General features: G+C 45.7%; 2 protein-coding genes across 2 annotated transcripts in view; one reads left to right on the top strand and one right to left on the bottom strand.

The window, feature by feature from the left end:
- LOC306922258 (uncharacterized protein) overlaps nt 1–2,423 on the top strand; it is a 14,156-nt gene extending 11,733 nt beyond the window's left edge. Inside the window, exons 9-10 of the mRNA XM_079499709.1 lie at nt 237–327; nt 1,326–2,423. Coding sequence (XP_079355835.1) covers nt 237–286 — 50 coding nt within the window. The 3' untranslated portion in view covers nt 287–327; nt 1,326–2,423. The remainder of the gene's footprint in view (nt 1–236; nt 328–1,325) is intronic.
- Nucleotides 2,424–5,954: 3,531 nt separating this feature from the next.
- The window catches only part of LOC306921369 (uncharacterized protein), a gene marked incomplete at both ends in the record, with an annotated part of 88,181 nt that continues 66,635 nt past the window's right edge, over nt 5,955–27,500 (bottom strand). The window contains 10 exons of the mRNA XM_079498480.1: nt 5,955–6,048; nt 6,849–7,173; nt 7,334–7,639; nt 8,271–8,519; nt 9,928–10,153; nt 10,582–10,978; nt 12,148–12,586; nt 14,932–15,070; nt 17,198–17,299; nt 18,871–18,978. Of these exons, the coding sequence (XP_079354606.1) occupies nt 5,955–6,048; nt 6,849–7,173; nt 7,334–7,639; nt 8,271–8,519; nt 9,928–10,153; nt 10,582–10,978; nt 12,148–12,586; nt 14,932–15,070; nt 17,198–17,299; nt 18,871–18,978 (2,385 nt within the window). The remainder of the gene's footprint in view (nt 6,049–6,848; nt 7,174–7,333; nt 7,640–8,270; nt 8,520–9,927; nt 10,154–10,581; nt 10,979–12,147; nt 12,587–14,931; nt 15,071–17,197; nt 17,300–18,870; nt 18,979–27,500) is intronic.

The following is a 27,500-nucleotide window of genomic DNA, read 5'->3' as shown; positions in this document are numbered from 1 at the left end:
TTATACATTACCATAGTTATTCATATTTTGAGCTCAAATGGTTCGTAAATGTCCAGAAATGTGGTTTATATATAGAGACGGAATGCCTGGGCATTGAATCATCAACCAACTGAGAGTTGAATACACCACACTATTCACCAACTGAGAGTTGAATACAGCACAATATTCATCAAATATGAGTAGACCCACATTATGCACAGCTTCCAATTCACTTTCAACTCATGTTTCACTTACAGACTCGTCAAGACCTAAACGTGAAGCTGATGCGGTTTATTCAAATGTGTGAAATCAGTCATGAGTCTATGCGAGATGATACTGGTTGTGGAGGTAATGCAGTGTATCTTATCCCTGCTGTCACGTGGAAACCTCAAAACTGTCCAAAAACTGTTCAAAAGCTGCCAAAATAGCAGATGTACAAGCTCAAAACGCATCGCGCAGTGATGCAGCAACAATATGCATAATTTTGTTGATCATATTATTTGTGGTGTGCAATCCCTACGGCGAGAAGATTTTGGGGAAAATAAGAAAAGTTTTCACATCTGTATGACAGCTTACCTGTATCTCACGGTCTAGCACAGTATTTTCCAAACAGTGGGGAAAAATATCTACTTTTTTTCTTTTCTTTTTTTCATTATTTTCCCTCAAAAGATTTTCAAAAATGTATGGCCCTCACATCTAGAGTTCGGCAGTGACATCGCAGGACATGCCTATTAGTCAGAGTGCCGTGGCCGTGGTCTGCCGGCCCTCCAATTTTTATACAAAATGCCATAAATTATATAAAAAAATAAAAAACATTTAAGACGTAGTGAAAGTGATCTACAAGATCTTGTAGATCGGTTATTTTTTACTAGTTTGGGTCCCAAAGAGACAATTTCTCTTCGTGGGTATAACTCCAATTTGTCTCACCATGTGTTGGTCCCAGTCAGAGCATGCACTTACTTTGCCTGTACTCGTGTTGTGAGAATACCGGTAATTACTTTCGAGGGAAACATCGAATGCATTTCCAGAGGCCATAATCAGCATAATGGTCTATCACATTTATAAATTGTTTTCTTATTTCTACAATTGTAGGTATATGCTAATGTTGTGTGCGTGCGTGCATGCGTGCATGTGCGTGTGTGCTTGTCTACATGTGTGCGTGTATGTGAGGGTGTGTGAGGGTGTGTCTGTTTTTCCCCCCATCTCTGTTTTTGTTTTATACTATGCTTTCAAATGATATGTTTTTTTTATTATTGTTATTCATTTGTTTTAAATTAATGTATCTTCCAATTTTATCTTGCTGTGTTTGTGACATTTTTCTATTATGACCTTTTTGTCTCCACCAGGCCAAAGGCATGGGGAGAGAGTATGTTTTGCACTCCGTCCGTGTGTGTGTGTGTGTGTGTCCGTCCTTCTGTCCGTCCGTTACCAGCTAATCTCCGGCACCGTTAACCCGGCCGATGCCAAACTTTGTACACACACTCCCTGGATGCCAACGATGAACCTCTGCCCCACATTTTCCAGAACGGCCTGTTATAGCGCCACCATGAGGCAGCTTTTCACATTGTTTTACCTAAAACTGCACCGATCTGCGTGAAACGTTGCATGCACACTCCCTAGAGGCCAAGGACAAACCTTTAACCTGCATTTTCCGCATCTGCCTTTTATAGCGCCACCAGGAGGCCGACTTTTGTAAATATATTACTCCTCCAGATTATGTCCAAAAATCTCACAAATCGTTACACAGTATCTCTATGGTCATGTGCTCAAGTCGGATCTGTCCGATATTTCATATTCCATCCTAATTGGCTATAATTGGCTTTCACAGTTTGCAAGATTGCCCCGTTTTGAACAAAAGCCTCAAATCATGAACGCAGCATGCAATTTACGTGAAATCTTTCACACATTTTCTTACTAGGCTGAGGAATATATCCCACCCTTTTCACATTGGCCTATTATAGCGCCACCAGGAGGCCACAACCTGACCTGCCCTGGTGGAGACCTGTGCCCCGAGGGGCACTTTTTCTAGTTCTTTATCTTTCTCTCTAGCGCTGATGTTTGTGTCATTCTTCTCAGTCCTGTTTATGCACCTTTGAGCTCAACTTCTTTAGACCTTTGAGCTCAACCTCATGGTCTCTCTATTGTATCCACAAACATGTGATTATTATGTGATCGCATCATTTACCACATAATCAGCCAAATGGTGCAGATTATGCAGGGGTAATACTTTGTCAAAAAGGGGCGCAAATTCTTCCCGCATATTTCACACAGCATAAAATCACTATAGAACCCCACATATTCTGCAACTTTGTGCATCATCATACAAATAAAAAGGAACAAGATACATTTTTGAAGTAAAATCTTTCTTGTTCCATTGATGTTGTTTATCTACAATCCTCCTTTTGTTGTGTTGTTTGTTGGATCATCTGACCTTGCGTGATTTGTGGGCGAGCTTCATAAATAAAATGTCAGAATCTAAACAGAAAAGAAGCTGTTTTGGACACACACACACACACACACACACACACCAGCACCAGCAGCAGCAGCAGCAGCAGCAGCATCATTTTTCGACCGCGGTCGAGACCATGGATTCCACAATGCCATGCCAGACTTCCCGGTCCTTCATTGCCATCCCCAGTTCCTGCTGATGCATGTGTCCCTAAAGCGATGACATCAGGGAACGACAGCTTTCTACCTCTGGTCTGCTTTGAGGCAGGACTCCAGAGAAGAAGAAGGGAAGATATAACCTCATGATCAGCTCTGTAGCAGTGGCCCGGCAAACTGTGTTCTTCTGGATCGGACCAGGGAAGAAACACGGGGAAGGTTGCCGTATATTAGATCACACACACACACACACACACACACACACACACACACACACACACACACACACACACACACACACACACACACACAGGAGTCATGGTGGTTGTTAATAACACATTTATTGCGGATCACAGAGCTGTACATGAATCCAACCATGGCACAAATTCCTTCACAGCACGTCCAAAAAAAACCATAGAATCATTTATTATTCATTAATACCATTCATTTATAATTATTATTCACATAGAACCATTTGTCTCTCATATATTATTATATTATATCATTTTCAAAGCATAAAAATACATGTCTAATTATTATTATTATTATTTATTTGGGGTTGAACACTTGGGTGGTTGTTCCACTTTATGGAATACAGGGGGCGCACTTCATCACTGGGTGGAGGGAGGGAGCGGGGAGAACAGAGTCAGTTTGTCTGGGAGGGGGGGGGATTCATTCTGAAGAAGTTTTCTGGATTAACCCATTTAGGCCTGACCTCACAATTAAAAAAAAATTAAAATCTTCTAAATCCTCCGGTTTTCTGAAATAAATATTTTCACGATTTTTCAAAAATAGCAGACCTACAAGCTTGTAGATCTGCTATTTTTCAATAGCTAAATTATAACATAATGTTTAAAACACCAAAAGGGGTTCCCGCCCAAAATGGGTAAAAAAAAAAAGAAACCTCTAACCCGAGCCAGGTTTCTGTGTTGAATGTAGCGATGCACCGATGTATCGCTCAAATGTCTGTATCGGCGAATCAAACATTAAAGCTGGTATAAGCATATAAGCATTAATATGTCAAAATTGTAATGACGTTTTTTTTCCCCCAGACAGCCAGCAATGAGTAAAACGCTAAAAAAAAAGAGTCTCTGTGACACATCTAGGGGCCGCAATCTGCATTCAAAGATTTTCCTAGAAGCTTTGTCATTGGTCGATTTGCCTGTCTACTGCCTGATTGGTTAGTCATTGTGACCGGGTTTTTTTTTCGACCAGTGCCAAAGCTTCTAGGAACATCTTTGAAGTCACAGAGACTACATTTTTTGGGGAGCGTTTTACCCTGCTGGCTCTCTGAATACAAAAAAAAAAGAAAGGTCATTAACACAATCGGCGCCGGGATTCCTTCAAAATAGGAGCTCTGGGGTGCCGGAAAGACATTTTACTCTAAAACCCACCCCCCGGAAACAATCCGGGGAAAAAAAGCTTTGCTTTACTTTGCTAGCTTACATTGCTATCCTTTTAATTTATACGATATAAAAAAGCGTTTATATTTTGAACGAGAGGCGGATGAGGAGCAGAAATGAAGCGCTTAGTATATCCATCAGATCAAAACCACGGAGAGCGCCCTGGATTAGGAGAGACGAGGCATTCTTTCTGCCACGCTAACAGCTAAGTCAACGGGAAGCTAATATGGCCGTAGAGCGCGAAGGACGGTGGCCGACTGAAAAAAAAGAAAAAGGAAAAAATGCAGAATATTCTCCCCTCGCCTGATATCATTGAGGATGCGCTAGGACGTGTACACACATCCAATGCATCCCTCGATTGTATTCCCTAAAATGTTGACATATTATTGCTTATAGCTACTTTAACCGATGGCAGTAGCAAATATTTATCCGTTGTTGATAAGCATACATTTTGCGTTGGCTATGTTGGTGTGTTGGTTATCTGTATGGTCTACCAAGCTGTAGATTCTATGTTGGTGTGTTGGTTATCTGTATAGATCTGCTGTAGATTCAGAACATTTCGGCCTATTTCTCGTATTGAAGAAGTATTCGTTTCTCTGGCACAAAAGGGGGAAATAAAAACGACAAAAACGTATCGGCTAAATTGTTATTTTAAACATCGGTATCGGCCAATAATTTCCATATCGGTGCATCGCTAGTTGAAACAGAAAGTATGTTGCAATACCAATAGAAAGCATTGAAATGCACAGTACAGTATAATAAACAAATGTACAGTACAGTATATTAAATACTTATACAGTACAGTATAAATAAATACATATACAGCACGGTAGGTTTAATCTGTTTAAAAAAAACACTGCAGCAAGACACGGCCTGTGTGTTAATTTATAATGTGTATATGTGTATATATAGAGAGAGAAGGGGAGAAGTGTGTGTGTGTGTGTGTGTGTGTGTGTGTGTGTGTGTGTGTGTGTGTGTGTGTGTGTGTGTGTGTGTGTGTGTGTGCACGCGCGTGTGCGTGTGTGTGTGTGCGCACATGTGCTTGTCTGTGTGTCTGAAAATCAACTACCCACCAACAATAATTGTGCGCGACAATCGGAGGGGCAAGGATCAGTGGGGGCCACTCACACACACGCGCACACACACACACGCACACACTATGACAACAACCGACAACCAACGGAAACAACAGCAGAACAACAACAGCAACAACAATGTCAACAACAACAACAAACGGCCAAGGACAACACACAGTTACCCACAATCACTCACTCACTCAGACCAGGAAATGCATCGGGACCAATCAGCAGAAGACAGAAGGAGCATCCGTTGGCACGGCGCCGGGAGTCAAGACGGCTAACAGGAAGCAGTCTGACCGTGTGCTTTTTTATTATTCATTTTTCTGACAGGAAGTGGAACTATTTGTTATCTATAGTTCCACACGCGGGTCCGTCGGTGTGCGCTTTGATGCTTTTTGCTTGCGAATCATCTGTCTGTCTTTCTTAGCGATTTCTGTCCTCGGCAAGAGTTTTTTTGCAGAAGACAGGACAAACGCGCGCCCCGTCTCATTAATTAAGGTTCCGGCTGTGATTGGTTGCATGAGGCGTGGGGCGGGGCCTCCGCGCCCGCCCCCCCTCCCCCAAAAAAGGAGACACGCTTTTAGAGTTGCGCTCTTCATCGCCGCCACCACCACCACCACCATTAGATGGCGCTGTGGAGACTGAGAGGACACGCCTCTTCCTCGTCTTCCTCCTTCTCCTCCTCATCCGTGGACGTTCTCTCTCTCTCTCGCAGCTAGGGGGTGCTCTCTCTCACAACGCACATCGCTCACAGCGTAGTGCTAGCATGGAGCCATAATTATTATTATTATGGGAACGCTAATAATGCTAACGCTAATGTTAATCCGTTAGCATGACAGAGGAGGAGGTGGAGGAGGATAGGGGGAGGGGGGGGGTAATGGGCGGGGCTTCAGTCCAGCATGGCGTCCAGTTGGTCGGCCAGGTCGTCGAACATGTTGCCGATGTCGTCCAAGATGGAGGCGCTCTGGTCGCTGGGCAGGGAGCTGTGGGGTGGAACATAGCATGGATTAATTTAACCATATAGCCTTATTAGCCTATAATAGAGCGTCGCAGTCCCGCCCCCTTTCATGACGATGCCAGGCCCAGGAAATAATTCCCAATGCATTTTCCCCATTGACATTTCAAAAAGTATTTATTTAAAGACAAATTATGACAACAAACACAATATTTTGGACCAAACAAATAATTACAAAGAAGAAAAAAACGTGTTTATTGTCATGATTTGTCATGATTTGGCTTTGTCCGTGGCGTAAACGTCTTTAAATAAATACTTTTTGAAAAGTCTATGAGGAAAATGAACGGGGAATTATTTTCCGGGTCTCTCGAGGGGGCGGGACTGCGATGCTCTATAGCACCAGAAGGCTATCTGGGCCAAATAACACCATAAGAGCTACCGTGTGATTCCACATCAAATAATGCATTAAATAATCAAGAATGTACCAATGGAAGAATAGTCGGGGCTTGAGTCAAAACGTTAAACTGCGTGCGTGCGTGCGTGCGTGCGTGCGTGCGTGCGTGCGTGCGTCCGTGTGCGTGCGTGCGTCCGTGTGCGTGCGTGCGTGCTTGCGTGCGTGCGTGCGGGCGTGCGTGCGCGTGTGTCAACAAGTGACTTTTCACTCACTTGTTGTGTTTCTCCTCCACAGATCTCAGCGCTGCGCTCAGCGAGGCGCTGGTCTCCTCCAGTCGCTGCTTCTCCTCCTGCTGCTTCTCCGCGTCCCTCCTCCTCCTCTCATCTTCCTCCCTCCTCTTCATGTCCTCCTCTTCCTCCCCCCCCTCCCCTCGCTCCTCCTCCTCCTCCTCCTGGTGGGGGGCGCATGGTGTCCTCCTCTCCTCCTCGTCCTGCTGCTCCTCTGGCGGCAGGAGGTCGATGGAGAGCCCGGCGATGGAGGCGCGCGGGGGCTTGACGGGGTGCGGGGAGGGCGTGGAGGGGCTCTGGGCCTGGGGCGAGGGGGAGGTGGCGGGAGGTGACATGAGGCACAGGGAGGGGGAGGAGGAGGTGACGGACTGGGGGGGCTTATTGGAGGAGGAGGAGGAGGAGGAGGGTTTGGGGGCCGTGGGGGGTCCGCGGGGCTTCGGGGAGACGGGCGGAGGAGGAGCCCGCTTCTGTTCTGCTGCTGCTGACGAGAGGCGGAGAAAAAAGTTAATTGGTCGTCAAGACTTTTAGAAAGCAGCTGTGTGTGTGTGTGTGTGTGTGTGTGTGTGTGTGTGTGTGTGTGTGTGTGTGTGTGTGTGTGTGTGTGTGTGTGTGTGTGTCTCTCTCTCTCTCACCGGGACTGGGCGCGGCATCGGGGGGGTCAGGGCCCGGTATGGGGACCCTCCTCATGGGGGTGGGGGCGTCGGCCTGCGAGCTCGGGACGCTGGCCGACGCGGTTGGCTTAGGAGAGGCGGGCGGCCTCAGACACTTCCTGGCCTCCATCCACTCACAGCTCTCCCTGCTCTCGTCCGCCGGCCTATCAGCAGGAGGAGCCTCCGACTGCGGCCTCCGCCGCAAGACCACGCCTCCGTTCTGCTGCGGTTGGTCCGGCGTTTTCAGGCCGCCGCTCACCGATTGGCTGCCGCCGCCACCAGGCGATTCTGATTGACAAAGTTATGATGGTTACCGAAAAATACATAGAAATAAAATAAATAACGTTAACAAAATGAATAACAACTAAATGAAAACTCAAAAAAACTATAACCAACTTAAACTGAACTGTGTGTTTAGTAACTAAAACGAGCTGAAATTATAGACAAAATGCCCTTAGTTCTAGTTTGTGGATGTTAGCATTATGTTATGCTTTAACTATTGAAAAATAGCAGATCTACAAGCTTGTAGCGCGTCACTGAGTGGCGCGCTACAAGCTTGTAGGTCTGCTATTTTTTAAAAATCGAATAACGACTGACATAGAAACATAGCTTTTTCAGAAAACTGTCAGGATGTAGAAGACATTTTTAGAATCTGATCTCAGGTCAAAATGGGTTAAATGCTATCTTTTGTTAAGTTTTCATTACACAATGCTTTTCAATATACTGCACCTGACAAATAACTTAACGTAGGCTATAAAAACTAAAACTAACAATAAAACAACTAAAACTACTAGAATTTTCAAAAATAAAAACTTTGCAAATCCACTCTAAAGATGAAATTAAAACTAACTGAATTAGAAAAAATAATAATATTCCAAACAAACTAAAACCAAAATGTAAAACACAAAACCACTCTCACCTTGTTGGTTGACGCAAGGCGCGGTCGTCGCGGCGGTGCTCGGCCGCGATTGGCCGTTGCTCTGAACGACGACGGCCCCCGATTGGTCGGAAGGCGCGCAGGGCGGCCTCCTGCGGACGGTGTCTGTGCCGGTCGTCATGGTGCTGACGGTGGTCGCCACGGTTACGGGGGGGCGGTTGTCAACGTCGTCCCTTGTCGCCGAGGGGCGTGGCCTCTTCCGCAGCGTGACTGTGCCGTCGACGATCTCCGCTAGGGGTGGGCGGAAATCGAGATATTTAATAAAGTTCAGAATCGATGTGTTTTTCGATATTTATGTATTTATTTATTTTTTCATGTCAGAAAGACTGACTGACGTTATCTGGCTGCATTGAAGTGTATGATTGGACTTTTCATGGTCTATAATAATCTAAACAATATCATTATTTAGATTTGTTTTAAAATGTTCTAGAATAACCCATTTTGGGTGGGAACCCCTTTTGGTGCAGATCTACAAGCTCATAGCGCGCCACCGAGTGGCGCGCTACGAGCTTGTAGGTCTGCTATTTTTGAAGAATCGAAGAACGACTGACATAGAAACATAGCTTTTTCAGAAAACTGTCAGGATGTTGAAGACATTTTTAGAATCTGATCTCAGGTCAAAATGGGTTAATAAAGGCAAAGTAACTTGGGAGAAAAAGCGCAATGAATCGCAATATGAAATTGAATCGCAATATATTTAGGAATCGCAACTCAAATCGAATCTGCACCCTAGGTATCAATATCGCATCGAATCGCAATATATTGAAATGGATCGTGACATGGAGGAAAAAAACGTTTTTTGTCATTTTCTTATTTTGTTTTTTAGGTTTTCTGAACTCAATTGCACCCAAAGAACCTGAACTTTTAACATTCAGCAGATGTTCTGTGGTCTGGGGTTTTTCTGGCTCAAACAAGTGCACTGTGATGTAACAGTCCACAAATCCCATAATATGACATTACAATTTGCCAGCAGATGTCACTGTTGAGGCCTGTTTGCCTGTTGTCATTGCAGCTCAAAAGGCTTCAGAACACACTAGTGGAGGCCCTATACAGGCAGAATTTTTATGGCATCGTGCACTTTGCGATAAATGTATGACATCTGGCACACAGTTAGAGCAGGACAAACCTAAACATTACCACCGTATTCCTCATCCTTGAAAATGTGGGATTAGTCACCAGAATCAAGATCCTAGGTGCCTGCCTGCCTGCCTGCCTGCCTGCCTGCCTGCCTGCCTTGCCTGCCTGCCTGCCTGCCTGCCTGCCTACCCCAAAATGAAAACAAAATAGCCCCAAAAATTTTCGAATCGCGGGACACGCGGTCCCGCCGCGCGCCCCAAGGGGGGCCCTCAAATTTGCTCCAGCCCGGGGGCCCTCAGCAAGGTAAATCCGGCTCTGCAGTCAACGGTAAGCTAACATGAGCCCGAGCCCATGAGAGGCGAACTAGAAAGAAAAAAAAAAAAGGAAAAAAAATCTGAATATTCTTCTCTCGCCCGGTATCATTGAGGATGCGCTATAGGACGTCTACACACGTCCTATGTACGCGTCGATTGGGATCCCTAGGACGGAAACGGTTAAGAATCGCATTATAAATGAAATGGTAACGGTATGGAGTCGGGACGGTCAGTGAATCGTCCCCCACCTCTAATCTCCGGCGACGTGGTGGTGGTTACGGTGGAGCGGGGGCGTGGCTCTGGGCGGGGGGGCTGGGCTGGTTGCTGTGGCGACGCTGAGATGGCGACGATCAGGAGGTCGTCAGGGAAACCCTCCGGCGGTCCGCTGATGGTCCGGCGCCGACTGATGACGTCGTCTTCGTCGGCCCCCAAACCGCCGGAGCCTGTCTGGCGACGCAGCGCACCTGGGCTCACCTGGAAGACACATGCACGCGTTACTGTTACACGCACGCACACACACACACACACACACGCACACACACACGCGCGGGCGGGCGCACGCGAGTTTCCTTCCCTGGCCTGACATTTTTTTTTACTTAAGTAAAAGTATCAATACTGCAATATAGAAATACTTCGTTACAAGTAAAAGTCCACAATTCACAATGTAATGTAGTAAAAGTACAAAAGTATTGCCATCAAAATGTACTTAAAGTACCAAAGGTAAAATAACTCATTATGTATATATAAAAGCATTGTGAGCTTGTGGATCGGCTATCATCAAATGGCCGAATTAATAACTTTCCACGAGATATCTCGAGAAAAGCGCGGAAAGGGTTAATTGGTCAATGACACACACACACACACACACACACATACACACACACACACACACACACACACACCTGCAGGTAGCTGCTCCCGCCTCCCAGGTTCCTGGGCAGGGTCTTGGCTCCGCCCCCGAGGGTGGTCTCCAACATGGCCGCCAGGCTGCGCACGCTGCCGGACTCGCCCTCGCCCGACCTCTCCATGACCTCTGACCTCTGCTGCTGGCCCCGCCTCCTCAGCGAGGCCGCCAGGCCGCCGCAGTCGCTGGCTCGCCGCTCCCGATAGGCCGGCGGGCCCAGTAGCCCCTCCTCCCCCTCGCCGCTGCCGGCCGCGGACGAGCTCCCCCGTTTGGGCGGCGTGGGAGGCCGGCCTTTCCGCCGGGGCCGGAGCGTGACGGACGATTGGCTGCGGGTGACGTCGTTGGAGGCGGAGCTACTGGTGGAGCCGCCGCCGCTGCGGCATACGGTGGCGTATCTGTAAGGGGGCGGAGCCAAGGATTATAGCTCAAGCTGTGGGCTGGGGTCGCCCACTGGTGGGCCGCGAGGGTATTGCAAGTTAATACACTGAGGTTTTTAGGATAATATAACATAAAAGGACCACTTCACCACTTTTCAACCTTAACTCATTTAGACCTGACATCGAAATTAAAACAACGTCTTCCAAATCCTAAAAGTTTTCTGAAAAACCTATGTTTCTATGTCAGTGGTGCTCAATATTTCATGTCAAGGACACAAAAAGGATATTTAAATGGCCGCCGACCCCCATCTGAAAATATGTTGTTCCAGAGACCCCCACAGAAGCAAAGATTTGAATTAAAATCATTCGCTCTGAAATAATATATATTCAAAGATTTGTGCCACATTTTCACGATTTTTCAAAAATAGCAGACCTACAAGTTGTAGATCCCAAAATGGGTTAATCTTAATCTTCATATAATTGGTCCTCACTCCTCACTAATTATCCAAAAACCAGCCTCAAACACCACAAGGCAGTCCCTCAAGTGGAACCCCCAAGGGAAAAGAAAGAGAGGTCGGCCACGAAACACCTGGCGAAGAGACTTGGAGGCAGAGGCAAAACATATGGGCCACACTTGGGGACAGCTGGAAGTGTTGGCTCAGGATCGAGACGCTTGGAGAACTCTTGTCGACGGCCTTAGCCCCAGAAGGGGTAATAGGCGTAAGTAAGTGAGTAAGTAATGTTCATGATAAAATAGCACCATTTTTTTCTACTCAGTCTGTGTCTAGTAGGTTCAGAAACCTGTCCACCAGTGACATCATCGATGTCAAGCTAAGCTAATAGAAACTGCAGGCTATTCCTGAAAAGTTGCAATGCGAAAATGGAAACCATCGTTCTCACGATAATACAAATCTAAATATTGTTTTAAAATAATATACTGTATATATTTTTTTAACACAGCCTTCCTATGAGACACAGACCGAGTAGAAAAAAATGGTGGTATTTGAACATTAATTTTGTGAGAACCAATTTTAAAGGAGAATCCCTAAGTAATGAATAATAAACCAAAACTAAGCCTTTAAAGGATAAATAATAATATAAATAATAAAGATAAACTAAACTGAACTAAAAAAAGAATTAACAATAATTGAACGCAAAAACTAAAAATGAAATATAATAATAATAACCTTTGGGCGGAGTCTGTCTCCAGGTGGGAGGAGTCTGTCTCCTCCTCACCGTTGCCGGGCAACCGCAGCAGCATCGCCGACGAATCGGACGCACCGCTCGTCTGTGCGGGGGGGCGTGGCCGCGCCCTGGGAGACGCCGGTTTGGCAGCGGCCGTGGGGGGTGGGGGGTGTGGCTGGTGGTGGGGGGGGCGGGGTTTAGCCAGCGGGCTGGGAGGGGGCGGGGCGTTGTCCTTGTGTTGGTGTTTCCTGCCCTCCGTAGGGGTGGGGGGGCTGGAGGGAGGGGAGGAGCCTATGATGGCCCCTCCCCTGGAGGGAGGAGGGGAGGAGCCTATGCTGGCCCCTCCCCTGGAGGGAGGAGGGGAGGAGCCTATGCTGGCCCCTCCCCCTCTCTGGAGCTCCTTCAGTCGACTCACGCCCAACATCAACTTCTTCTGGTGACCTGAGAGACAGACAGACAGACAGACAGACAGACAGACAGACAGACAGACAGACAGACAGACAGACAGACAGACAGACAGACAGACTTTATTCTTCTGTGTACACATACGTCATGTGCTAGTATGAGCCAATAGGGGAAGTGGATCAGCGTCACGTGATTCCTTTTTTGACCCCACAAAAAACTTGGATGTGAACAGTGTCTCGCACAATATGATTATTGACAGAATGGTGGAAAGAAAGTTTAGAATATTATTTGGCGGTCCCGTTTTTTTAATTTTTCACGGCATCTGTGGTTGTTGCAATCACCTTGAAATGTCGAAATAAAAATCCAGAAAATGTAGCCATGTAGTGTACGTTATCCCTAATGCAATATCCCAACGGTAATCTGTGTTGTTTTCAGTTTTCATGTCATGGTCACGTCCTGAGCCCCTCCCTGTTTGCCTGTATGATTTTCCTCTGGGCGCGTTCGGAAATAGCGCACTGAGCGCACGGTGCAATGCAAGCTATAATAGGCGAGTGCACTCCGGTGCGGTATTTCCGAACACGCCCTCTGTCTCCCCCAAGTCCTGCTCCTCTGACTCTGATTGCCCTGAGTGCCATCACCTGCGGTGACCAGCTGAGACAGGTTTGGGTGATGAGATCCAGTGACTATTTAAACTCTGCCTTGTGTTTGTTCACAGTGCTGGTTCTTACGTTAGTGTCTGCTTTTTATGTTCAGCTAGTAGTGTATGTACTTCTGTTGTCCTATGTCATTTACCAAGTAAAGTCAAGTTAATATGAGATATTTTTCTCCTGCCTTTGTTTGAGTTCTGAGTTCCTGCACTTGGGTCCTAACACCTGCAAACCGTGACATTTCACCCCATGAAGGAATGGAGGATTCGGACACACACCCTGAAATACTCGTACAGTATGTGTCTCGAAGAATTACATCAGGACATTTATTTTCTACCCATTACAACAAGATTCAAATAAAATGCATGCTTAAGTTTAGACGGCCCACAATAAAATCAAAACCACATGAATGTACTAGTATCCAATAATAATAGACCCAATAAACCTCTATTCAATCTTCAATTTGAATTTTTATGGACTGATAATACTGTAGCTAATTGCTTGAAATGTGTGTTGCTCACAATAATTTAGGAGATGTGTATTCACTTCACACAAACCACCAGTAGGTGGTGGTGTTGGCTTACAAATGGAGACACTGGATGGCATTCACATTATAAACCACCTCATTTATAAACAATGATATGTAGATACTAATATAAGCTGTTATGCTACAGATAGACTCAACTTTAACACTTGACTCAATTACCCTGAAACAACTATAATGCACTCTGCATTTTATACTTTTGCTCAGTAAAAACATCTTGACCACACACACCTGCAGTTAATGGACACGCACACAAATGTAGTGCTAATTGGTTCAGACTAGATCAGGAGTTTTCACAACAGGTGGTCCGTGGACCACTGGTGGTCTGTGAAGGTATTGCATGTGGTCCCTGAGACCATGCATTTAGTAATATAGCAAAGTGAAGATTTAGTATTTTCTAACACGGAACAGTGCACTAAACTTTTGCGCACTGTAGGGCATTCACTTCTAGTCATTTTTACTAGTCGACTATAGTTGTTGAACTACCTATTATGTAAAAAGAACAAAAAATAAAATAAAATGAGTGTACATTGGTGACTGTAACTATAATCTACCTGATCTTGAGGCCTACAAAATCGGGGAAAAAAATAAAATAAACTATTTTTTTTTAACTAGTCAACTAGTACCAACAAGGTCGACTAGTGGATTTACTAGTTGCTTAATGCCCTAGCGCACTGTTCCGTGGAAGTGTGTCAATGTTGTCAGTTACTGGGAAGTCTGAGGTTTAGAATTTCCACAGAACAGTGCACTAAACTTTTGCGCACTGTTCCGTGGAACTATAGTGTGTCAATGTTGTCAGTTACTGGGAAGTCTGAGGTTTAGAACTTCCACAGAACAGGGAGGTAGAATGGAGAAGGGTAAAGTGTACCGGCTTACCTGATTAAGTCATTATTATTAAAATATTGAAAATATTTTCAGCAAGTGTAAAATCAGCCATTACGACGGCATCGAGGCCCGCCAAAATACATTGTAGTCGACTAAATTAACTGTAGATTTAGTCGACTAAAATCTTATGACATTTAGTCGACTAAAACTAGACTAACACTAAAACATTCCAGGTGACTAAAATGTGACTAAAACTAAGTGAAAACTATTCAAGAGACTATGACTAAAACTAAAATAGAAATTTGCTGCGTGCGTGCGTGCGTGCGTGAGTGCGTGCGTGCGTGCGTGCGTGCGTGGTGCCTCACCCAGCTTGCTGATGCCTATCTCCTGCAGGTCTTCCAGGCTGATGTCGGAGACAAAGTCCACGTTCTCGTATCCGTTCTGCACCAGAACCTGGTAGTACTGACTGAGACCCAGCTGAGACAGCCACTCTGACAGGTTAGCCTGCACGCACACACACGCACACACGCGTACGCACGCACACACGCACACACGTAGTAACATTTTTATTTGAAAGGGCTTTATTGCAGAGGTTTATGCAAAAAAGGAAAAAAAGGAGTTAGGTGGTTTCCTCCTGAGAGCAAGGATATCTTATCTTATTACACGGCTTGGTTGAATGCTTGATTCTGAGTGTTATTTCTTGATAACAGACCGCTCCGCTCTATAACAGACCGCTGCCTAATCAAACCCTCATGAGCACCAGCTGCGCGGCCTGCGCCCCGTTTTATTTACTGCTGTTTCCAACATGACAGCCATGTAAACACACACGCACACACTGTGACACACAATGTCATTTACAGCTAAACATTGCTCTCAAAATGCGAGAAAATAGATGAAGCTGCCCCCGAAAATGGATTCTATTTGATCAACTCACTTCGTTGTTTTCCGACAGTGCTGCAGCCCTGCAGCTGGCCAGACGCAGCCAGCGTGACACTTTCTTACCTTTATTTGTAGTTGTTACGTCCCCACCAAAGAGGTCCAGGTGTTATTTCCCCTAATATAAGCCCTCAATGGGGGTTGTGTTTTTGTGCTAATTCGCTTATTTCCATCGAAATAAGTGAATAAGTGTGCCGCTCAGGATACTATTTACATTATGAAGAGAGGATATATACAACAAATATTGATTTTTGAGCGATGGAAATAAGCAAATTAGCATAACACCCCATAGCCCCATTCAATGCAATTCATTGAGGGCTTATGGTAGGGGAAATAGCCAATAATGCGCTTTTGCACAAAATAACACCTTTGTTGGGGACGTAACAACTACAAATAAAGGTAAGAAAGCCTTCTAGCATGGAATTCTCCTTTAAGGAATACTTTTTTTTGTTGTGTTTTGGGTCAATTTATTAATTTATGCTAGGTAATGTTATGTAATAAGCGGGATAATATCTGGCTAGGTGGTCATTGTCGGGATATAATTCACCTTCAGGCGAAGCCGAGGTGGTTAAACTCCCTGTTGGTGAATTATATCCAGACAATGACCACCTATAGCCAGATATTATCCCTTACGTATTTTCCTGGTAGCTACTGTATCTGTGTCTGTAGGGTGACCAGACAGTCCCTCATTTCCAAGACTTTTCAGGCGTCCCACAAATTGAGACCCTGTCCCACATTGTGACTGATGACAGGCAATGGCATCAGTGTTCAAATGCCCTAATAGTTAGTCCCCTAATAGTTGGCCTTCTGTTGTAAAGCTCTCTCATTGTCTCTTCCTGTAAGATGTGTTTTTAAGCCTGTTAAAATAGCATAAAATTAAAAAATAAAGCATGATTTTAAAACAAAATGTGAGACACCAGAGGAGTTTATAAATGATAGCCAATAGGCCTATGGTCGAATATGACATCAAATACTGTGTACAAAAAAGCTAACGCACACCAAAGAATATGACATCAAGGCATTTAATAGCAACTCAAGTAGTAAGTTGCTAACCCGGTACTCCAGTATCGCTTGTGTGGGACAAGTGCGATGGGGGGGACGGCGTCCCCCATCGCACTTGTCCCACACAAGCGATACTTCAGTCCCTCAAATGAACAGTTTGGATCTGGTCACCCTAACTGTCTGCAAAGTGCAGCATTTTTGGATTAGTTGTAGGTGGAACAGTGATGAGTGAATCATGCCAGAGTGTACTGTACTGTACACTCTCCTGGGAGTGATACCGTAATCCCAAGTGGGATGATATAATATTATGAAGGCAGGGTGACTTTGTCAAGGTCTGGGAACAGGAACACACAGAGACTTTTTGTGTGGTGATTATACAAATCTGGAACTACTACTACTGCGTTTAAGTTTATTAACTGCTTGTCCAGCTGTAAAGGGGCAAATCGGAACATCACACCAAGGTTGTTGACATGGGGTTTATTAGCAGGGTGGACAGGTGTTCTTATCAGTCCAAGACCTTGTTTTATCCGAGTGCTAGAGTCTGGCAACTTAAAACATGCTTTCATTCAGCTGTAGGAGGTGCGTGCGTGCGTGCGTGCGTGCGTGCGTGCGTGCGTGCGTGCGTGCGTGCGTGCGTGCGTGCGTGCGTGCGTGCGTGCGTGCGTGCGTGCTTGTGCGTGCCGGGTATCTTACAGGCTTGTGGTCAGGCAGCCAGTCGGTGGAGGGCATGGTGCTGATCTCTGTCATCAGCTTCTTTCTGTGTCCAGGTTTCATCACTCCGATGGCCGTCAGGTCCTTCAACACACAACGACGACTTTAAAAGCTCCACCTCGCCAACGAGCACTCACCTCTTTAGTTCAGAGACACTACGCTGTCTCTCTGCATTCTGTGATCCTATAGTTTACTGAGACACTACACTGTCTCTCTGCATTCTGTGATCCTATGGTTTACTGAGACACTACACTGTCTCTCTGCATTCTATGATCCTATAGTTTACTGAGACGCTACACTGTCTCTCTGCATTCTATGATCCTATAGTTTACTGAGACACTACACTGTCTCTGCATTCTGTGATCCTATGGTTTACTGAGACACTACACTGTCTCTCTGCATTCTATGATCCTATAGTTTACTGAGACACTACACTGTCTCTCTGCATTCTATGATCCTATAGTTTACTGAGACGCTACACTGTCTCTCTGCATTCTATGATCCTATAGTTTACTGAGACACTACACTGTCTCTCTGCATTCTATGATCCTATAGTTTACTGAGACACTACACTGTCTCTCTGCATTCTATGATCCTATAGTTTACTGAGACACTACACTGTCTCTCTGCATTCTGTGATCCTATAGTTTACTGAGACATTACACTGTCTCTCTGCATTCTATGATCCTATAGTTTACTTAGACACTACACTGTCTCTCTGCATTCTGTGATCCTATAGTTTACTGAGACGTTACACTGTCTCTCTGCATTCTATAGATTACTGAGACGCTACACTGTCTCTCTGCATTCTGTGATCCTATAGTTTACTGAGACACTACACTGTCTCTCTGCATTCTATGATCCTATAGTTTACTGAGACACTACACTGTCTCTCTGCATTCTATGATCCTATAGTTTACTGAGACACTACACTGTCTCTCTGCATTCTATGATCCTATAGTTTACTGAGACACTACACTGTCTCTCTGCATTCTATGATCCTATAGTTTACTGAGACGCTACACTGTCTCTCTGCATTGTCTGTATGTGTTTACATTGATTGTTATACGTCACTCTGGATGGGAGCGGCTAATTTGCCTAATTTGGTTTGATATGTGAACACAGGCTAAATATTAGCCCTAGGCTTGAAACGACCAATGCTTCCATGTTGCAAGTCATTCATACAGTATGTCTACTGACTCACTGTCCCAGTTGTTGACCACACACACACACACACACAAACACACACACACACACACACACACACACACATGCGCACACATGCGCACACACACAGCCACACACACAGTCACACACACAGGTCACACACAATGAGACCGACCCAAATAAGCGCAGACAGGGACAAACACGGTGGTCTCCACAACAGGCTGGAACAGTCATGTGACCAAAAATGGAGGCAGACGATAGGACGAGGACGGACTGACGGACGGACGGATGGACGGGCAGAGACAGTGCTCAGTGGAGGGCCACACTGGGGGGGGGGATCAATGGGGGTCAAAGGTGACAGACAGGACTCAGGAGGAGGGTACGGATGACATCATCCAGAGCCTTGACAGACAGGACGGGGGGGTGTGGGTGGGGGGTGTGGGGGTCAGGGGTGGTGGGGGGGGGGGGGGGTTGCATTGCAACCTTACCTCGGGGGTCATGCGGCTAACGGTGTCTAGATCGTATCCCGCCGTGACGAAGTGGGTGGTGTAGAACTGAAGCTGAAACCCCCCCAGCCACGAGACCACCGCCTGCTTCTATAGAACACACACACACACACACACATGAACCCACTATCAGCGTCATCCCAGTTAACGTCCAGACAGAGTTACGGACACACAGTGGCGTGCAGACATTTTGAGGGGGCAGGTGCTCAAGTGAAAAAAGGGGCACCTTGTCGGGGCGTGTCGAAGCGCCGGTTGTGTGAGATTCATGAATCTTTATGGGCATAAATAATATATTAGACGCTTTTAATCCATAATTGGTCGATGTCACCATGTGACACATACTCTACAAAACTTTTTTGGACCAGGTACCACTTTTGGGGTAGACATTTTTCCAGGTACCCCCTCATCTGAAGCGGCCGCAGAAACCTTTCAAGTGTCCTGAGTCTTTTTGTTGTTTCTGCAGCATGCGTCCTGCTGTTACTGTTTGGGGTCACGACAGGATGACTGATGTTGTAATTTTAGTAATCATGTCAGCTATTGGCCCAAAGCAAACATGGGAGAAACACAATGAACAACACAAAAAATACGTTTATTGCGCAACTTGGCAGAAATGACCACGTAGATAATCATAATTTTAATGTTAAAAAAAAAGTTTTTAATTATTTCGGGTACCCCCTGGCTATGCGTCGCGTACCCCTAGGGGTCCGCGGACCCCACTTTGGGAACCGCTGCTCTACAAAACACAAATAAAATGCGTGCGGACACAGAATCGTCAAATCGCCGCTTCCCGTGTCGGCGCATGCAGGGGCGTGCACACATAGACATCAAAGGGGGCCTTCAGCCCCTTGCCCTAAAACAACTGCCCTCTCCAGACCAACGGATGCAGCATTTTACTACATGCTGAAACAAGTGCAAATGCCACTCCTTTCCATGCCATGCCAGGAGGCAGCATTCAGGAGAATTGCTTCCCCCCCAAAGTCTCCTGAAGGGACAGACAGTAAGCTGACAGGAAACGGGAGAGAGATGGGGGAAGACATGCAGTATAGGCCGTGTCGGGCTCGGGAGTCGAACCCGCGGCACACTGCGACTGGATTACCAGTCGGGTGCCCAGACGGTTACGCCACCGCCTGGGCCAAGTCTCCTGAACTTTAACACAGTATTTTGCGTTGAACAAATTTGTTTAGAAATCCATGCATGTCGCACACCGCATCTCCAGTAGATAAAGACTGCTGGGTTGTGCCCTGAAAATAGCTGATCTACAAGCTCTCAACGCGTCGCGCTGCGACGCGTTGAGAGCTTGTAGATCTGCTATTTTCTCTATTTTCGTCTAAAAGTGCCCTCTTACGGGATTTCAGCCCCTGCCTCTCTAACAATCTCTGCACGTCCCTGTCGGCCCATGTGACACAACGGGTGGCGCCCCCCCCCCCCTCCCCCCAAAATGACACACAGTGTTTGCTGTGTGGGCTACATCCGTCCCAGGCTGCCAATACGAGTGTGAGAATGTGCTGAGAACACACTACTACTACACTACTACAGTATACACCTGAGGAACAGCCTTTATTTATTTAAAAGGCAATTAACTGCCAACATGTTTCGACCAGCTTGGAGCTAGAAATGAAATACTCTACAGTAGCTGACTCTAGAAATGAAATACTACAGTAGTGTTGTGTGCTTATCTTTGCCGTAACGGCAGTCGTGCGCACTCCCAGACCCCAGACAGTGAGAACGCTACTTCACACGGCTGGTTGAGGGCTTTAACTTGTTTACCTAAATGTCAATACCTCGGAGTACCAATGCTCTCTGTGTCATGCTAGGGGCGGCGGTGGCTCAGGGGTAGAGTGCCTGGATGGTAACCGCAAGGTTGCCAGTTCAAACCCGGGCTCCCCCAGAGTTACTGTCGAAGTGTCCTTGAGCAAGACACTGAACCCCTAATTGCTCCCGATGTGCTAGTTGGTGCCTTGCATGGTTTCCGTTGCCATCGGTGTATGAATGTGTGTGTGAATGGGTGAATGTAATGCACAATCTATGTAAAGCGCCTTGGATAAAGGCGCTATATAAATGCACCATTTACCATTTACCATTCATGCTAGGCTCTGGCCTTCAACAAGTAGCTTATAGACATGTTACAGGCTGCTCTTTAAATATGGAGTGCCGTGATTTTTGTATTTGCTCCAGTTTTTCATGTGTTTATGAGGTGACAGTACTTCATTAGACCCACTGGTGTGGTTGTCATGTGCCATGATGTCTTGTCTTCCCTTTGTATTTAAGGTTTCTCAAACCTTGACAGTAAAAAAAAAAACTGATATAGTGACATCACAATATCATCCCCCCGTCCCCTGACCCCTCCCCCTTTATCATACAACCACAGCTGTGGGCGCGGCTTCAGTTCAGGTGGATCACCACCCACCAGGCAAACCAGGCCTACGGGTGGGCGTGTCCACATAAAAATGAGATTTTAACAAATACTGTACACTTTTTTTTTCAAAAAAAATCTTCCTCCTTATATAATAATAATACCTGATGATCATGTTTTAGGGTGGGGGAAAAAATCACGGCACCGTTTTGCTGTCACTAAGAGCAAACGAGTACATGTACATGTGGTGAATGTTGAGTGCCCTGTCATGTTTGAAACGTACATCAATGTCAATTAATAATAAGCTGTGTGCCGTTATGATGGAGGATGCTGGCATGACATGCATCGTTTTCCTTCCATGCTTTTACCCAGAGTGCCTCAGCAGTGCATGGCCCGCAGGCTCCTACATATTTAGCGGGGGGGGGGGGGGGGGGGGGGGGTAGCTGTACTTTTATAGAACACTGCCGTCCTGTTTAGCTTCTATCACATGCAGCTCACAGAGCCATAGATCAGAGAGCCACAGAGTAAAGACAAGAGTTACGACAACTCCGTTCACTTCACTTCATGGGGCTTCAGTGTCAGTCCAATGGCGATCTCTTCTATAGGGTGTACCAAAACTCCTGGAGGGGGCGTCAACATATGTGTCACGTGGTAGCGGCCGCCATACTTGCTGGCTTGTCTGGTTTGTTTACATTGAGCGACTATCCGTGTGCTTGTATACGTTCTTTTTTAAAACTGACCTCACAATGGTGCAGACTTGCTCAGTAAATAAGTGCCACAGCAGGTCGCGTCGAGGAAATGAACCAGAAAACGGAATTAGATGTTCAGCTTTCCAGCATGGAGACAGCATCAAGGAACCCAGATTGACGAGTTTACAAAAAGACGTAGAATGGCTTGGATCGGCGCACGGGCGCAGAGACATAACGTTCAACAAAGTATCTAAGCACAGCCGTGTTTGTTCACAACTTTTTCCTTGTCCTTGTAATGTATTTGGGCCCGACGTTCTTTCTATCCATCCTGGTGTTGGTTCACTATGTTGTCGCCAAGAACAAGCTCAATATTTACAAAAACATACCACCGTCACTCTATTCTGAGTGATGCGGGCTAGAATTTAATGCCCACGAGAGGGCCGTCCCTAGCTTTTCAGACGCCGCCCCCCTCTTGGTGACGTACACGTTTTCACACGCTATACGTAGACTTCTATGGCGAACAGTGACAATGTCCTGGACTCGACCGCGCGCCACTGCGCAAAAAGCATGGAATACGGATGTGTATATTACAGGAAACTCCCCGTTAAACTTTCCAACAAACTCCGGTAAACTCTCGAATTGTACCATCACACCTGTATATTACCGTATATTAACTGTATATGCTGCTAAACTTGAGGTTTATACGGGCAAATATAGTGCCCATAATTGCCCGTTAACTCCTCTTTTCACACGGTGCCGGAAGTTTATTTTAGATCGTTTTTTGTTGTTGTAATAGTTAATAGTACAACATAAACATTACGGAGACTTTAGTTAGTCACTGTACAATACTTGTCATCATGTTGCACACATGCAAAACAATGTATTTCAAACTCCAGCTTCGTCCCTCTCCAGGCTGCATGAACAGCGCTCAAGCGCTCAGGTTTCTGCCCACCTCAACAGTGGCGTGCATACTTAGTTTAGACTGGGTTAAGGTTAGGTTTAGGTGTGCTGCCCCAATTTAAACGAGCGGCCTGCATGTGCGTACTCACAAACAGCCAACAAATGGGAGGTGGACGCTTTTCAGACAGGGCATTAGTCCGACATTCATCCACATGTCGGACTAGCGTCTGCTCCCGTGCTTGCGGTTATGGTTAGGAGATGAGGTGGGTTGTCATTTGTCGGACCAATGACTTGTCTGAACTACGTACAGTACTGCACCCAGCGAAAATAGTCGATCTGCAATGAGGAAAAGCAGCGCTCTCGTCGGAAGGGGTGAGGGGGGGGGGGGGGGGCAGCAGCACAAATATCCTAGGGCAACCAAATGGTCAGCTATACGTCCCTGCCCCTCATTGTCGTAAACTCTGTCTTACTCTATATGGCTCTGGTAGAGAGGCAGTGCTTTTATAGAACGCTGCTGTCCTGCTGGTTTCTATCACACGCAGCTCACAGTGAAGAACACATGATTCTAGGACAGAACAAACACCTTCTAGAATATACATCGTCTATATAAAGCACTGCTGCCTGTACTGTGCTGCTGTCCTGTTAGCTTCTGTTAGCTTCTATCACACGGCAGCACGGCAGTGAAGAACACACATTCTAGAACACGCTTTATCTGTAATTTGGGGATTTTTAGCACTGGCGTAAGAGGCGTGCCCCCCTGTAACATTTGCTATCTTGTGCCACAGCCTAAATCCCTAAAACACCTCTGCTATACCCGTTACATTATCCCATTCTGGACGGGAACCCCTTCTGGTGTTTTAACTAAGCATTATGTTATACTTTAGCTATTGAAAAATAGCAGATCTACAAGCTCATAGCGCGCCACCGAGTGGCGCGCTACGAGCTTGTAGGTCTGCTATTTTTTTTTAATCGTGAAAATGCGGCACGAATCTTTGAATAGATATTCTTTCAGAAGACTTTTATTTTATTTTATTCAACGTTTTTATTTTATTCGCCTAAAAGGGTTATACATAGGTGTGGTTTGGGGGGGCGTTACGACACGTTAAACCAATCCATGCAGTGCCACATGCCATTGCCTTTAAGAGATCTGTTATCCATTACCCATTGTGCCCAGTGATATCTTGCCTTACACTATATGGCCCTGGAAGAGTGACGCATTGCTGCCTTGGAATACATTTATATTTGATACAGAGGGTTGGTTTGTGTGTCCATAGCTCCTCTATCTGTCATCCACTCCGACCGACACAGTCTCACTCGTAGTGTACACATCAATCTATAATCTCCAACGTTGAGAAGCAATGTAGACGGAAGTGTGTGTGCGTGCGTGCGTGCGTGCGTGCGTGCTCGTGTGCGTGCGTGCTTGTGTGCGCATCTGTCTTTGTTACTATATGCCTGACTCCATGGCAACACACTCTCTTCAAAAGACACTGTCTGATATGACGTTGTTTATCCTCTAGGAGGCAGCAAAAGATGTGTACATCACAGGGGATCACAGCACAGCAAAGCAACATCACCTGAGCAGTATAGCAAGCCTCCATAGATACTGTAGACTAGGTGGATTGGAGCACATTTACAGCTCATTTGCATAGGTATAGCCTACTTGTTTGTTGTTTCATATCTATTATACATACGGTATGAGACATCACATTATACAAATGAACAACATGGGCCACACGTCTATGATGTCTCGCGTTGCCTCTCGCAATTTTCAAATGCTCCAGTCTGGAGCAACGGAAGCTCTGATCATGAGTAAAATATAAATGCTTCCGTCATACGGTCTGGAGCAACGGAAGCTCTGATCATGAGTAAAATATAAATGCTTCCGTCATACGGTCTGGAGCAACGGAAGCTCTGATCATGAGTCAAATATAAATGCTTCCGTCATACGGTCTGGAGCAACGGAAGCTCTGATCATGAGTAAAATATAAATGCTTCCGTCATACGGTCTGGAGCAACGGAAGCTCTGATCATGAGTAAAATATAAATGCTTCCGTCATACGGTCTGGAGCAACGGAAGCTCTGATCATGAGTAAAATATAAATGCTTCCGTCATACGGTCTGGAGCAACGGAAGCTCTGATCATGAGTAAAAATATAAATGCTTCCGTCATACGGTCTGGAGCAACGGAAGCTCTGATCATGAGTAAAATAGAAATGCTTCCGTCATACGGTCTGGAGCAACGGAAGCTCTGATCATGAGTAAAATATAAATGCTTCCGTCATACGGTCTGGAGCAACGGAAGCTCTGATCATGAGTAAAATATAAATGCTTCCGTCATACGGTCTGGAGCAACGGAAGCTCTGATCATGAGTAAAATATAAATGCTTCCATCATACAGTTTGGAGCAACGGTAGCTCTGATCATGAGTAAAATATAAAGTGGAAGTGGAGCCTCCTTCCCCATCTTTACAGTCACGCACATTTATCCTAACTAGACCTGTACGTGCCAGTCGGCCATCGGCCTACTTGAGAACGATGCAACTTGGGAACCTAATAATACCCGTTGTCAACTTGTCATACCCGTTAGAACTGTCTGTCTGTGTCCCACATGGAGATCTCTGTATCTGCCAGTATGCCTGTGTCTGAAGAGTGCAAACTGACTGTGAAAAGTGGAGTGGAAAATAAGTAATCAATTTGCAGGTGTGGGGTTGCCATGGCAATCAATTGGCTGAGGCAGAGGCTGGAAATTGCACAGGTGAGGGGATTTAGGCTGATTAGGCCCACTGGCAGAGCCTGAGCAGAGCTTTTTGTGGTGGTTCTGGAGAACCGTGGGTCCGACCGACTCGATACCGGGCACTGCACTCCCTGCGGGGGTGTGTCGAGTTACGTGCATTACAACCGTGCATGCACGCAGACACTCACGCACGCACGCAGACAGACAGAGACGTGGCGCATTTATAGTAGGATATAAATAGAAATCATCTAGGCATATATAGCTTGCTGCTTAACACTTAGCCCGCTAGCATTTATTGAAAAATTAGGATCTAATTCACGCCAGGATTTTCCCATTTGAGCTCTTATTTTGAAAAGCCACATTTCCAGTCTACCGGAAGTAGTATTATCCTAGTAAGCTCAACGGAGCCTGGACAGGCCTTGTTTACAATATGAATCCAAACCGGGTCACTGGAGAGCTCCACATCGTCGGCTCTGTGCCGTCAAAGAAACGTTGTTTTGACCAAAAATGCCATCTGGGACAAGGAATAGGAGATACAGGCGATTGAAAGAAACGGATGGAATGGATTATTATGGCGACGACGATCTAAGATGGACGATCCAGTGCTGTGCTAACAACATAGCTAGCTAACCGGCTAACGTAAGTAGCATTATGGCTCGATCGATCGAATGCACTATAAAAGCGCAATTGCCATTAACAGAAAATAAAAAATAAAATATATATTCGTGAACGGAAATGGCAGCTTCCTTACTCGGATTTCGGGTAGTTCCAGTCTGGCTACGCGAGATGATGACTCAAACTAAGACTAAATATATTGACAACTTCATATACAGACTAGACTAAATCTAATAGGGAGGGACTAGTCGAGAAGAGATCCAGTAGAAGTCATTTTATGTTTTGTTGTGCTCTGAAAAGAATAGCCGATAGCGTCGCGCTGTGCCGCTTTGTAAGCTTGTAGATCTGCTATTTTCAGCATGCAAGTGTAAAATCAGCCATTGTGACACCACACTGGCTCCCGGTCGCTGATGCTGGCATTCAAAGCAACCAGAGGTATGGCTCCCCCATATCTTGCAAGTATGATTGAACCCTACAAACCCTCCCGCGCACTCAGATCAGCCAACGCAGGGAAGCTGGAAGTACCCTAACTAAAAACGCCGGGACAACGCTCCACACGTCCCAAACTCTTCTCCCTTTCTGGCTCCAAAACTGTGGAATGCACTCCCCGTTGCAGTCAGAACTGCAGCATCACTCCCAATCTTCCGCCGTAGTCTGAAAACCCACCTTTTCAGACTCCATCATGGCCCATAGCACTTACCCTACCCCCTTAGATAGAATTTCGGTAGACTTAGATATAGCATTTGATACAGACGTATAGCATGTTATGTAGACAGCACTATAATTGCATTGTATGTAGTCATAGCACGTCATAGTACATATGTATAGCATAGTATAGTATATATGTATAGTTTCATTATATAGATATTCCACTGTTACGTTCTTAGTTTACGCATGCTTCATGATAAATGCTTTTTATGTGATGTATTCCCATGCTTTTTTGTTCTTGCTTAATGTAAATCGCTCTGGATTAAGAGCGTCTGCTAAATGCTTAAATTGTAAATTGTAAATTGCATCAATGCCCGCCCATATACATTTTTGTCAACTAAATCTACTGTAGATTTAGTCGACTAAAATCTCATGATATTTCAGTCAACTAAAACTAGACTAAAATGTTAGGGAGGGACTGGAGAAGAGATCCAGTAGAACTAAAAGTCATTGTATGTTTGGTTGTGTGCATGACTTCATTGACATGTGCGCCCAGTTCATGTTTACGGGGCTAAGCCACACCCCTTCTATACAAACATCACGTCTGATAAGCTCCGCCCTCCGTGGACAGACTGACGCGTAATTTGGGATAGCACTGGAAGGCTTGGAACGCC

The sequence above is a fragment of the Electrona antarctica genome (genome assembly GCF_951216825.1).
Source record: "Electrona antarctica genome assembly, chromosome: 4".
NCBI classification, from domain to species: Eukaryota; Metazoa; Chordata; class Actinopteri; order Myctophiformes; family Myctophidae; genus Electrona; species Electrona antarctica.
This window is presented reverse-complemented; position numbering and strand designations above follow the sequence as displayed.